The sequence below is a fragment of the Arachis ipaensis genome, chromosome B01 (genome assembly GCF_000816755.2).
Source record: "Arachis ipaensis cultivar K30076 chromosome B01, Araip1.1, whole genome shotgun sequence".
Classification (NCBI taxonomy): Eukaryota; Viridiplantae; Streptophyta; class Magnoliopsida; order Fabales; family Fabaceae; genus Arachis; species Arachis ipaensis.
In genome coordinates, this window is record NC_029785.2 from 129,557,718 (window position 1) to 129,571,144 (window position 13,427).

A 13,427-nucleotide genomic window follows, 5' to 3' on the forward strand; every position below is an offset into this window, starting at 1 on the left:
TAAAAACTATAAATATTATATGATATTTTACAAAATTTAAAACAAAATACTTGTACTTTTAAAAGATACAAGCATTTTAATTTTTTTTACTAAACTAAGTCTAATAAAAATAAATAAAAGAAAAATTAATATGAATTGGATAGTCCTAATCCTAAATATTATAAACTCACACACCACACTCACACACATACATAATATTAAGGCTCTATCTATTATTTCACATCAGCCAAATTTTGAATCCCCGTGCATTCATTGCAACACATAGAAGATGAACCTTACACTAAGGCTCAGTTTGGGTAACTAACTTAATTAAGCTATTTTTAATAAAATAACTCAAATAATAAATAATTTTGTTAAAAGTAACTTATAAATAAGTTATTTTGTGTTTGGATTTTTAATTCTAAAAGTGCTTATTTTATAGAAATGTAATGAAAAGTAGAAGTATTATGAGAGAAGTCATTTTTTTTAACTTTTCTATAAGCTCCAAAATAGCTTCTTAAAAAGTTACAATTTGATTTTAAAAATTGTACCAGACATTAATACTACTACTTTTCATAAGTCAAAAATTAAAAAAAAGCTACTTCTTAGAGTTTTTCAAACAGCCCTAAAGCGTTGCCTAATGCCCGCAACAAGCAAGGCATACGTTTTTTTTTTTTTGGACAGGAGCAAGGCATACTTTTATGCCACTAGACCATGCAGTGTACAGGGATAAGCAGGCAATGGCAACAGTGAATGATCCATAAGTCCATAACCAGTTAAAAGAAGTAAGGCCCATAATAAAGCCTGTGGAGAAATCAAAAGTGGGCCCATACTGTGGCCAATAAAAAACGAAGGAGACCCAAATCCAAGTAAGCGGGAAAATCTAATTTCCACGTAAATGGCGCGAAATATTCGGTTCACTTTCTTCGACGGCGTAGAGCCACTCGATCAAACCGCAAATAAATCTGACGGCCATAAATGCCTCACTAACTACGCATTTATTCGTTCCCTTCGGTTTTGGTTATTCATCACTGTGTCCCTCTCGCGCTCTCTTTTTTCTTCCGAAAGAAACCCTCCCAGATCTGAAAAGAGAACCAAGCCATGGGGAGGCCCTCCAAATCTCAGCCTTCTTCAGACGACGAAGCGCCGTCGAATGCCTCTGACTCCGATTCCGATTCCGGTTCGGAGGAGCAACTTCCCAACGATCAGATCAACGAACAAGAAGATGACGAGGAGCTCGAAGAGGTGGCTCGCTCCGCTAGCTCTGGCGATGACGATACTGCGCCGGATGAACCTGCCGGAGACGCCGACGACGATGAACAGGTAAACGTAAAACCATTGTTTCATGCGCCTGCGTTTTGTCGTTTGGACTTCGCTGAGCTAGGGCTTTAACTTCGTATAACGCATTATCGTTTTGCGATGCTAAAATATTTGCAAGTGAAGCTATACGGTTGTTGTGTAGCAGATGTCAACTTCAATCGACAGTGCTTCTTGTTATTGCATTTCGTTCACGCATGAACAGACTTTTCCTCATGTTTTGTTTTCGAAACTGTTTCATTGTAGGAGGAAAATAATGCTGACACTGAAGTTAGCAAGCGCGAGAAGGCGAGGTTGAAAGAAATGCAGAAATTGAAGAAGCAGAAGATTCAGGAGATTCTGGATGAACAAAATGCAGCTATTGATGCTGATATGGTGCGTATATACATGATACATGGGATGGCTTTTCACTTCGTTATATAAAATTTGAATTGATTGTTAAATGAATCGATATTGTTACCTTTTGATGCAGAACAATAAAGGAAAGGGCCGATTGAAGTATCTGTTGCAGCAAACTGAGATTTTTGCTCATTTTGCCAAAGGTGCTCAATCTTCTTCTCAGAAGAAGTCAAAGGGAAGGTAATTTCAGAAGTCAAGAAGGACAACAAAGAGTTGTGATTCTTCTGCCTATGACTTCGTTACTTATTGTGAATTTATTGTTTTCTACTTTAGGGGACGCCATGCATCGAAAGTGACTGAAGAAGAGGAAGATGAAGAGTATCTTAAAGAAGAAGAAGATGGTTTGGCAAGCACGCGGCTGGTAACACAACCATCATGTGAGCGTTTTCCTTACTTTAAATTTATTTTTGTATGTAGTATCTGTGCTTGCGTTGGAGTGCTCCATTCTTAGTTCTTCATTCATTGTGTACTCCATGTCCTTCTTTCTTCCCACTAGTCACTTTGTGGAGAAAATATTTGGATATTCCATTTCTATTTTATGTTGTTATATTGGTCAGTGATTCATCTATAGCATTGTTTTGGTTAAATTGTCTATACTCCATTCCTTGTTTTGTTTTTCTTTTTTTGGCTAAATTCTTTTTACTTACTATTGGTGTTAGGAGGCCTGGTTCCTGGACTTCTCATAGGGCATGTGTATGACATTGATTATGTGTTGGACACCCCGCCCCCCCTTTCTCTCTCTCATTTCTTTTCCCTCTGTTCACTAGTTGATTTCTTCTTGTTACTATCATAATTTGTTTTTATGGAAGCATATTTACTAATATGCAGTTTCTTTCTAGTCATATGATCATATTCAACATCTTTAAAGCTATTGGTTCATGTGAAATTTCTTCTTTTCCAACAGGTATCCAAGGGAAGATGAGGGATTATCAACTTGCTGGGTTAAACTGGCTCATACGATTGTATGAGAATGGTATAAATGGAATTCTGGCAGATGAAATGGTAGGTATGGTAGGCGCTTAGAGTTAAGTCTCTGCGCAAATAAGTTCAAGAACATAATTAATATGTGATGTATAAATTGATTTTCTTAAGTATTAAATTAATTATGCTGTTGATTTGCAGGGACTTGGGAAAACATTACAAACTATATCTTTGCTAGGGTATTTATATGAGTTCAGAGGTATAAAGGGTCCTCATATGGTTGTGGCCCCAAAGTCTACTCTTGGAAATTGGATGAATGAGATTCGGCGCTTTTGTCCTGTTTTACGAGCAGTAAAGTTCCTTGGCAACCCGGATGAAAGGGTAAGAATAGCTTTGCTGTTGCGAATTATTTTTCAAAGGTTACATTGGTGGATACTTTTGACACTTGTCTGTTGGTTTCAAATAACTGCAGAGGCATATAAGAGAGGAGTTATTGGTTGCCGGGAAGTTTGATGTATGTGTTACAAGTTTTGAAATGGTTATCAAGGAGAAGTCTGCATTGCGTCGATTTAGTTGGCGCTACATAATTATTGATGAGGCCCACAGAATCAAGAATGAGAACTCCCTCCTTTCCAAGACGATGAGGCTCTATAATACAAACTACCGACTCCTTATAACTGGCACACCACTCCAAGTATGTCTTGTTTATTATGCACAACAATGCTGCAATGTAATCTTGAAACTAGTATTTTGTTTTTTTCTTTATTTTGTTGATCCATGTAGTTAAATTCCTTAGGACAGCCCTTTTCTTTTATGGAGTTCATGGGCTTTGCTGAACAGGGAAGCATCATTGTGTCAATTCATCTCACTTTGAATGAATTTAAAGTTTAGTATGACCTTGCGTGTATTATCATTTGCAGTTTAGCTTTAAAAAATTAGACTGTTGCATATGCTACCAATGATGGGCGGCATGGCTTGTTTAGTCTCTAAATCTGACTGTTTTATCTTCCAATAATTTTTGCTGAGAATTTCTGTCCATAGTCAAATTGCAGTTGACGAGCACGAAGGAGTTGAATTACTCATAATTTGGGTTAACTTGGTAGCATTGCTGTTTTGTGTTTTTGTTTATTTTCTGTACCTCCCCGCAGCATTATCTGTTCATAGACTGATGTAACTTTTAAAACTCTGATTCTAGTTCACTTTCCCTTGTAGCATGCATCATCTAACAAAGTTGGATATTTACTGTGGTTTCTTATTTTGTGATTGCAGAACAATCTTCATGAACTCTGGGCTCTTCTCAATTTTCTTCTGCCTGAAATTTTTAGCTCTGCTGAAACTTTTGATGAATGGTTCCAAATATCAGGTGAAATGAACCTCCTTTGTTTGTTGAGTGTTGTTTTAATCACTTAATCCGACACTTGAGTAATATTTTTACTTTGTATCTATATCTTAGGTCCTTCGCCCATTTCTCCTTCGGAGGTTGAAGTCAGATGTCGAGAAAGGGTTGCCACCGAAAAAGGAAACTATACTCAAAGTAGGCATGTCACAAATGCAGAAGCAGTACTATAGGGCATTACTACAGAAAGATCTAGAGGTTGTCAATGCTGGTGGAGAACGAAAGCGACTCCTCAACATAGCAATGCAACTGCGTAAATGCTGTAATCACCCATATCTCTTCCAAGGTGCTGAACCCGGTCCTCCCTATACTACAGGAGACCATCTCGTCACAAATGCTGGTAAAATTTCTTTACATAAAGAGATATTCTGGAAGTTCTTTGTAGACTGATCATTTAATGACTTGACATTGTCAAATGTTTCTAAATATTTCTTTTGTAGGTAAAATGGTTCTATTGGATAAGTTACTTCCTAAATTAAAAGAGCGTGACTCCCGGGTCCTGATATTTTCACAGGTTAGTTTTCTGTAAGAACGGGTTTGTCACTTTGTTGTCACTGATTGACTTTGAAGGTCTTAAATTTATGCAATCTAATGTCTTGCTTCCCATCCTTGCTTAATTGTGGCCCTTCTGCAGATGACTAGGCTGCTGGACATACTTGAAGATTATTTGATGTTTCGGGGATATCAATATTGTCGTATAGATGGAAACACCGGTGGAGAAGATCGTGATGCTTCCATTGAAGCTTTCAACAAACCAGGAAGTGAGAAATTTGTCTTCTTGTTATCTACTCGGGCTGGAGGTCTCGGCATCAATCTTGCTACTGCTGATGTTGTAATTCTTTATGATAGTGACTGGTTAGTTAGTTGTCAGTTGATTGTGTCATCAGTCTTCTGAATTGCATTGGTTACCATAACTTGCTGCTTATTGATATTTGGTGGTGTTATACCAGGAACCCACAAGTTGACCTGCAAGCTCAGGATCGTGCTCATAGGATTGGACAGAAGAAAGAAGTACAAGTTTTCCGATTTTGCACGGAGGTTTGTAATTGTTGTGCATTATTACTATGTTCACTATTATCTATGCTTTTCTATATAGGCAGCATACATGTAAGACACCTAACTGGATATATCTAATTTTAAAAAAATTGCAACACATGATGTCTATGATGCAACTTATAAAATTATTACAATATCAAGATAAAACCTATTGATATTAATCTAGAATGAATGCCATTGTCAGCATTAGTCATTATATAGTAAGTGCGATATCTCACATGTATTGGCACAAAGTTTCAATAAATATCCGACAAGATATATATCCAACTCTGGCACGACAACCAATTTGAAGCACTGAATTTATACTTTTGGTTGGTCCTAATATCTTGTACAATGAAAATCCACAGTATACAATTGAAGAGAAAGTAATTGAAAGGGCTTACAAAAAGCTTGCACTTGATGCTCTAGTGATTCAGCAAGGCCGATTAGCTGAGCAGAAGAGTAAGGGTTTTCATCTGAACTCTTAGTATTCTTTTATCTCTTTAAACTTTTATGATTGTCTTATGTGGTACAATTGGTTTATGTGTACAGCTGTAAATAAAGATGAGTTGCTTCAAATGGTTAGATTTGGTGCTGAAATGGTTTTTAGTTCCAAGGACAGTACAATTACAGATGAGGATATTGACAGAATTATTGCCAAAGGAGAGGAAGCTACAGCTGAGCTTGATGCTAAGATGAAGAAATTTACTGAAGATGCCATCAAATTTAAGATGGATGACAGTATGTAACTTTTTAATATAAATCTGGCTATGGAATAGACAATTGTTTGAGTGTTACTGTTGATCTGTTGCATTGTTTGAATTCTTGTTTACCCCTTTTCAAGTTTCAAGCTTTTCTTTTTCTTATCTGTGCTCTCCAAATGGAGCATTAATTTTATCCTCTTTGAAAGAATGAAATAATTGGCATGCATTTATGCTTTGCTTATTTCATAAATTAGTTTTTTGGTCTTTGAAGCAATGGCCTACAAGTCATTTGCTTTTGTTCTAAATGAAGCATCATTTTTATCAAGATACAACTGCAAGCATTTTGCTCCTGTGTAGCATTGATATTGCCTTTTAAGTTGTATGGTTGTTTGAAGTTACTAATTTTTTTTTTAAATGTTATTTGTAGATGCTGAGCTTTATGATTTTGATGATGACAAGGTAAGTCAACATTTTATAATTTCTTTGCTAACTGTGATGGACTCTTTTATTGCTCAGTTTTGCATCAGTCTATTGAACTGCACTCCTCATTCTAACCAATATCTGACTGCTTTTTCTTTGAATGAAGGATGAGAACAAATTTGATTTCAAAAAGATTGTGAGTGAAAACTGGATTGAGCCACCGAGAAGAGAGCGGAAGCGCAAGTAAACACCAGTCTATATGCTATACATTGAACCCCAAAAACAAAAAAAAAAATCTGATGTATGATTATTCTATTGGTTTCTTAGTTACTCGGAGTCTGAATACTTCAAGCAAACATTGCGCCAAGGAGGTCCTACTAAACCGAAGGAGCCCCGTATTCCCAGGATGCCTCAACTGTAATCTTCTCGCTAAACAAGGTTTCCCTTTTAATATGGTAGTTCTGTCTTGATTTATTGTGTCTACTCTGTTGTCTTCAGGCATGATTTCCAGTTTTTCAACACACAAAGGTTGAGTGAGCTGTATGAAAAGGAAGTACGCTATCTCATGGTGGGTAACATGAGCCTAGTGACATACATAATGTATTTTTCATGTTTGGTTAAAAGGAAGTGTACATATTTTGATGTTCATGTTATTTAACAAAATTTCAGCAAACGCATCAGAAGAATCAAGTAAAAGACTCCATAGAGGTGGATGAACCAGAAGGTACATAATTACTATCCAGTTTAGCCCTTTCCCATCTTGGCATGTGAATGATTAATGTGACAATGACATATATGTTGAATTTAGAGGTGGGAGATCCACTGACTGCTGAAGAGTTGGAAGAAAAGGAGCAGCTGCTAGAGGAGGTGAGCTAATTTCATTTCAGGCCTGGCTTTGATACGGATCTATTTTATTTTGGTTTTAATTTTGGTTTTTTGTACACTTAGGGTTTCTCATCATGGAGCAGGAGGGATTTTAATACTTTCGTTAGGGCCTGTGAAAAATATGGCCGAAATGATATTAAAGGTATTGCTTCTGAGATGGAAGGAAAAACAGAAGAGGAAGTTGAGAGATATGCGGTGGTCTTCAAAGAAAGATACAAGGAATTAAACGGTTAGTGATGATGGCCATGTAAAGAAAAAAGAAATGGGGGATCTTTTGTGGTACTACAGTATTGCCTTGTTTTTCTTCTTGGGTTGATATGCAAACTGATGCTGTCATTGATTTTTGTTTCATCTGGTCATTGAATTTTGCTTGAAGTTTGTTTCGCTGTATTACTATATGCTGAGTCTAATTTTTGCATTTTGACATGTGTTTTATTGTCCGCAGATTATGATAGAATTATTAAAAACATCGAAAGAGGGGAAGCTAGAATATCCCGGAAAGATGAGATTATGAAAGCTATTGGGAAGAAGTTGGACCGCTACAAGAATCCATGGTTAGAACTAAAGATACAATATGGGCAAAACAAAGGGAAGTTATACAATGAAGAATGTGATCGATTCATGGTATTGTTTGCTTGTTAATCTTGGTTCTGTCCATATTTGAATTTTTTCGTTTTGTCTAAATTTATGTCCAGTTTCTTCATGTGTTTTTACTTTTCTTTTTTCGCTTACAAGGGGAGTTTTTTTGCCGTTTATGTTGGCTTCGAAATTCGCAGATATGCATGATTCACAAACTTGGCTATGGGAATTGGGATGAACTGAAGGCAGCATTTCGAATGTCACCTTTGTTTCGTTTTGATTGGTTTGTTAAGTCTCGCACAACGCAAGAACTAACAAGGAGGTGTGACACCCTCATTCGCCTTGTTGAGAAGGAAAACCAAGAATATGACGAAAGAGAGAGACAGGCTCGTAAGGAGAAGAAACTTGCAAAGGTTTGTATATCCTTTTATCAACGCCATACATTACTAATTAAATATCAATCAATATCAGGTTGTCATCTTATGCAAGTTTGACAAATCTTTCAGAGTAGTACCCCATCAAAGCGTACCATGCCACGACAGACGGAGTCTCCATCTTCGAAGAAGCGCAAGCAGCTGACCATGGATAACTTTGTAAGCTCGGTACGTTTCTTTGCTTGAATCCTATATACCTTAAGCATGTATTATATCCCATGATCCTAATTACAAGTATCCCGTCGTGATTTTACTGAAGCTGACTGTTTTAATTGGCAGGGGAAGAAGAAAAAATAAATTAAGAGGAAAACCGAAATTTTATTTTGGCTGAGTGAGGCGTGGGCCGGGATCTGGCCTCGCTAATTTTGGTGTCCTATTTTCACATGCCAACTTTGGTCGGTATTAAATGCCCGAAAGATAAACCTGAGAGCGCATTTATTAGTTAGGGAATCTAGATGAAATATATTGTTGAAATTTTGTAAATCTATCCACAAACCATTAGATTGAATGTCCATTGTATTTGAACACTAGTCACTAGTCAGATACTAAGCCTAATATAGTATTCACCCTATTGTATTATGTTATCTAACGTGTTTACAAACGCAAGAGATACAAACCTTAATGTGTCTTTACCCGCAGTTTATTAATATTTGAGGAATGTTAGAAGATTATCAGAATTTTATTGTTTGTGATTATCAGTTAATCATTAATGTTCAAAAGTATAAGCTAAAGTATGTTAGATTATTAGACTAAAAATTGGGTTGACAGTTAAAAATAATGGCTAAAAATAATAAATTGTGATGTTTTAGCATTTCTCAAATTAATATCATCCTTTTTTAAGTTGAAAATAATGAATTTCATTAAACAAAGCCTCAGTACAAGGAACCAATTAAGTCTAACAATACAATAAGGCACGATAAAATAATCTGTACATACTTGAACGGTCTACTGTCTGAATATATATAATTAAAGTTTAGCCTGTTCTTAGTAATACCACTGCATACTCAAACCGCCTAAATAGTAAATAAAACTACACACTGAAAAAATAAAGTAGGTGATGGGCCATCTTTGATTACTCATTGAGGGTTCGCAGATCTGGTACTGGTGTTAATAGTTGAGATGGCAAAGGTTTCTTAGTGCATTATTATGAGATAGATTGGAATCTATTCCATCACTCAAATTAGACATCGACAGGGTGGGTGAATTTTGGCTAATCTGAGCTTTTTCTAAACAAATTTTAGTAACACATGCTTGATCTATCTGTTCTCCTTTCCTTTTACCAACTTTTGTTTCTGCGTGGCAAACTGGCAAAAAAGAAGGGAATGAAGGTAAAAAGGGAAAACTGGTGGCCAAAGCTATAACCATGGCTGATGTGCAGAAATGGTATATGCATATCTGCGTCTAAATTATTCTACCAAAAATCCACGGGAATTATCTTTTTTCATATGTATAGTGTCATATTCTCTCTCTCTCTCTCTCTCTCTCTCTCTCTCTCTCTCTCACACACACACACACACACACACACACACATGATGTGCAGATATGCATATCTGCGTCTAAATTATTCTACCAAAAATCCACGGGAATTATCTTTTTTCATATGTATAGTGTCATATTCTCTATTCTCTCTTCTCTCTCTCTCTCTCTCTCTCTCTCACACACACACACACACACACACACACACACGGTTAATAGGAACACACTCTTTATCTATTATAGTTCATTGTGCTATGCGGGAATGAGCAAAAGTAATTTTTTTCTCTTAAGAGCTTGTGCAAAGGTGAAAGAACTTTATTGTTGTTGTTATTGTTTAATAATGATGCTTGTAGTTGTTTGTTTTTGATATTGGCTGTTAAGGTCGTAGGATGGTTGAAATTGGTCTTGATTGTGCAAATTGCAAGCTCATCTGTTGAATTTCATTGTCCTCAACGTTGTGACATTATGATTACTTGATGGTTCACTGATCATTTGAATGAGAATAGGTAGGATTGTTCTGGTCATTCCAGTGGTCCATTCTATTTCCTTATTTTATGTAAGGCATGACAGCATGAAAACTATGGCAGTGTAACTGTCAATCTAATAAAGACAATGTTTGTGTACAAGTAATGATCTTGATAAAATTAATCTTTGCACCAAGAATGGGACTATTTTATCAAGGCTGAAGAATTTATGCAGTTTTCGTTTGCCTGAAGACGTGTCATAAAATGGAGAATGATAAATCGAAGTGATAATATAGGTCCTACCCTGTTAAGGGTATTATTATCTTTTAGCCATGTAGCCCATTGAGAGGCATCCTATGTTTCATTCTTTATTCTTATTTAGAATGAGAACAATTTTCCATCCTCTGTGTTTTCTGCTTGTTTGTTGACAGTCCTTTGCTTATAATTAAAGTTGTTTCCTTCTAACTGGGTAATGACAAGTTTTGACATGTTTACCATGTCTCTCCACTCATGAGGATAACAACTTTAGAATAGTGGTGTGCAGTGCACTTGGCTGGCCATTAGTTTTTTTTGTTTCTTTTCTAGTTGTGATGATGAATGCTCCAGGAAGATACCTATATTTTATGTTTGCTAAGAAGTCTGCTTTAATTTATTGCCAATTTTGTGGTGCAGATGAAGACGGGATGTGTAGCTCTTGTATTATGTTTAAACATTAGTGTTGATCCACCAGATGTAATAAAGATATCTCCCTGTGCTAGAATGGAGTGCTGGATAGGTCTCTTTTTCACTCTTCTGATCTCAGTTGTTTTCAAATTTTTTTTCTCTGGTGTTCTAATAAAATGTTTTCATGTTTTTTGTCTTCTGGCAATTTTATGTTGATTTGATAGTATTTGGAACCAACATTGTGTATAATTTCATCTTTTTTGTATCGTTTTGTCCATAAATGTGTACTTGTTATGTTCCAGTTGCTTGTCAGTCAAAACCTGATATTGGCATTGCATTTTTTGGCATTTAACCCAAATATGTGCGGGTTGCACCATTACACTTATTCAATATGGTTGGAGCCTCTTTACACTTGCTCTTCTGTGTTCTTTCATTGAGTTTTGTTTGCGAATCCAATTATATTGTGTTAGTTATGAATTGGTTAATGAGAATGTTAAAAAAGTGCAAAAATTAAATCTTTGCAATCTACTGTATGCTTTTATTTATCTGGTTTCATGTAATATTCTCTCTCTCTCTCTCACACACACACACACACACACACACACTCTTTTGTTTTTCTGGTAATGTAATCTTTGTCCCGCCTTGGATCGCTTAATTAAGCATAAATTAATAATAAATGTTTAGAAATAACATCTGTAAATATTCTTGCAGCCATAGATAACGACGTTGAAGCAATATAATGAACAAATTAAGCAAATTACAACTTAACTTTGACCAACTAACGTGCATGTATTCATGAATTGTCATGAAATATTGCACTTTGGCGTAGGAACTCATTAGAATAATGTATTTCAATTCTATTTAATTAGTTTGTAAATGGTTCTCCGGAATATAATGACAAACTGTGAAAGGTTAGTTTTCCATATAGTTCCGTATAGTGATGGCTATTAGCTAGGTTACCCAATAATGTTAACTAACGTTGACTAGTTCACAAGATGAAGATTTTTTGCATTGACTCCATATGCAATATAAATTAATGCATGACACATTCATATATTCTTTTTGACTTCCTTATTTAATTTTTTTTACAGATATTAGAATACTTGTTTTTTTGACATTTAAAAGAAATAATTAACGTATGTACGTACGTTGAGAAGGAAAATAAAAACATTTTTTATATGTATATTATTATCTATGATGCACGGACACGAATATGGATACGGATATCGATACTGACATGACACGAAATACGCTGATACATAAATTTTAAAATCTTATAAGATACGAGACACTTATACATATAAAATATAAAATATTTTTTAGATAAATCATAATAATATTTTGATATTTTATTAATATTAAAATATAAATTAATTTTTAATATTTTATTTTGATTATATAAAGTATTTAAAATATTTTTTGTTTTAATAAATAATAATATATATTATTTTTTAATTTATTTAAAGAATATACGTTAAGAATAAAATTGGACACGCTGACACGTGATTTAGATATATTTAAGCGTGTTTGGAAAATAATTTTTTATTTTTTATTAAGATATAGTTGGACAATAAACACAAGCATACAACAATAAATACGTGTGTCGAACGAGTGTCATAAAATGTGTCCAATACGTAAACACAACAACTCAACGAAGTGTCTGTGTTTCATTGATTATTATCGAAGCAAGCAAGCCAAGTGTAATATTAATAAGCTAATAATAATATTCCAAGAAATTAGTAAAAACTAATTAAGAGAAAACCGAAGTTCATACCTAGAGAAATTATAGTAATCATTTTGAGGGAGCCCTTAATTAGCTTTAACTCATTTGCTTTTTGACATTCCAATTAAGTCATTTCAAGTAACTGAAATAAAAAGGAATAAAATGAAAGTAGCTTCTCCAAAAACAAAATTAAAGCTATATATTCACATCCAATTTAACCAATTTCAATTGGGCAAAGTACCAATCAAATCCTATCTTATCGAAATGTTGTTTACTCAGAACGAATATGGAGTTTGCTTTTGGGTCATTTTACAAGTACTCTCTCCGCGTAAAGAATCCACGTTGAAAACAAGATGATGTATCACTGTGACCAAAGCAAAATTATCATAGAATATGATGGAAGTACCATCACATTTTCCAAATTTAAATCTCCACGGATAATCCAATAATTCAACCATGTTATCTATTATTTGATAAATCTATTTATAGGTTTTTATACCCTCAAAGAGAGAAGTAAAAGATTAATCAGTTAAGTGTATTAATTTTTGTAAGACATAATGATAATGACTATTTATACATATCTAGTAATAAATGAAAAACTTTGGACTAACTTCTTCTTGGACTGAATAATTTAATTAATACTAGCGGCTCAACATTCACGCTGTTTAGCCGCTTTTCTATTATTTTAAATCGATTAATTTTTATAATTTTATTTTAAAATTATAAACTTAATAAATTAATCTAAATATTAAAAATAAAAAAATTTAAAAACAAAACTAAAAATTTTATAAATTATTTAACTTTTAGAATGTATAAAATTTATAAATTTAAATTAAATAAGATATTAAATAAATTTATTATGTTATTGTTTAATTTTATTATTTTTGTCAAAATTATTAATTTATATTTTTATTATATTCACTCACTATATCAAACACTATTCTTTCTCTTACTATATATTATTCTATATATACATACCTGCTATTGTCTTATTGCCACTATTATATTACCTTGTTCTCCTTTTTCATTTTT

General features: G+C 34.2%; 1 protein-coding gene across 2 annotated transcripts; it reads left to right on the top strand.

Moving 5' to 3' along the window:
- LOC107638307 (ISWI chromatin-remodeling complex ATPase CHR11) lies at positions 996-8,746 on the top strand. Of its 2 annotated transcripts, XM_016341524.2 has the most exons (25): positions 996-1,302; positions 1,543-1,671; positions 1,769-1,875; positions 1,969-2,072; positions 2,600-2,697; positions 2,818-2,997; positions 3,089-3,310; positions 3,886-4,021; positions 4,068-4,352; positions 4,453-4,526; positions 4,647-4,867; positions 4,963-5,050; positions 5,416-5,509; positions 5,600-5,788; positions 6,179-6,210; positions 6,338-6,414; positions 6,499-6,588; positions 6,670-6,739; positions 6,841-6,895; positions 6,980-7,038; positions 7,120-7,285; positions 7,502-7,680; positions 7,833-8,048; positions 8,142-8,237; positions 8,349-8,746. In XM_016341524.2, the coding sequence occupies exons 1-25, from the start codon at positions 1,081-1,083 to the stop codon at positions 8,364-8,366; spliced, it is 3,207 nt and encodes a 1,068-aa protein (XP_016197010.1). In that variant the 5' UTR covers positions 996-1,080; the 3' UTR covers positions 8,367-8,746. The 2 variants fall into 2 exon arrangements, with proteins under 2 accessions (XP_016197010.1, XP_016197018.1); XM_016341532.2 differs by lacking the exon at positions 4,068-4,352 and having other exon boundaries at positions 3,886-3,979.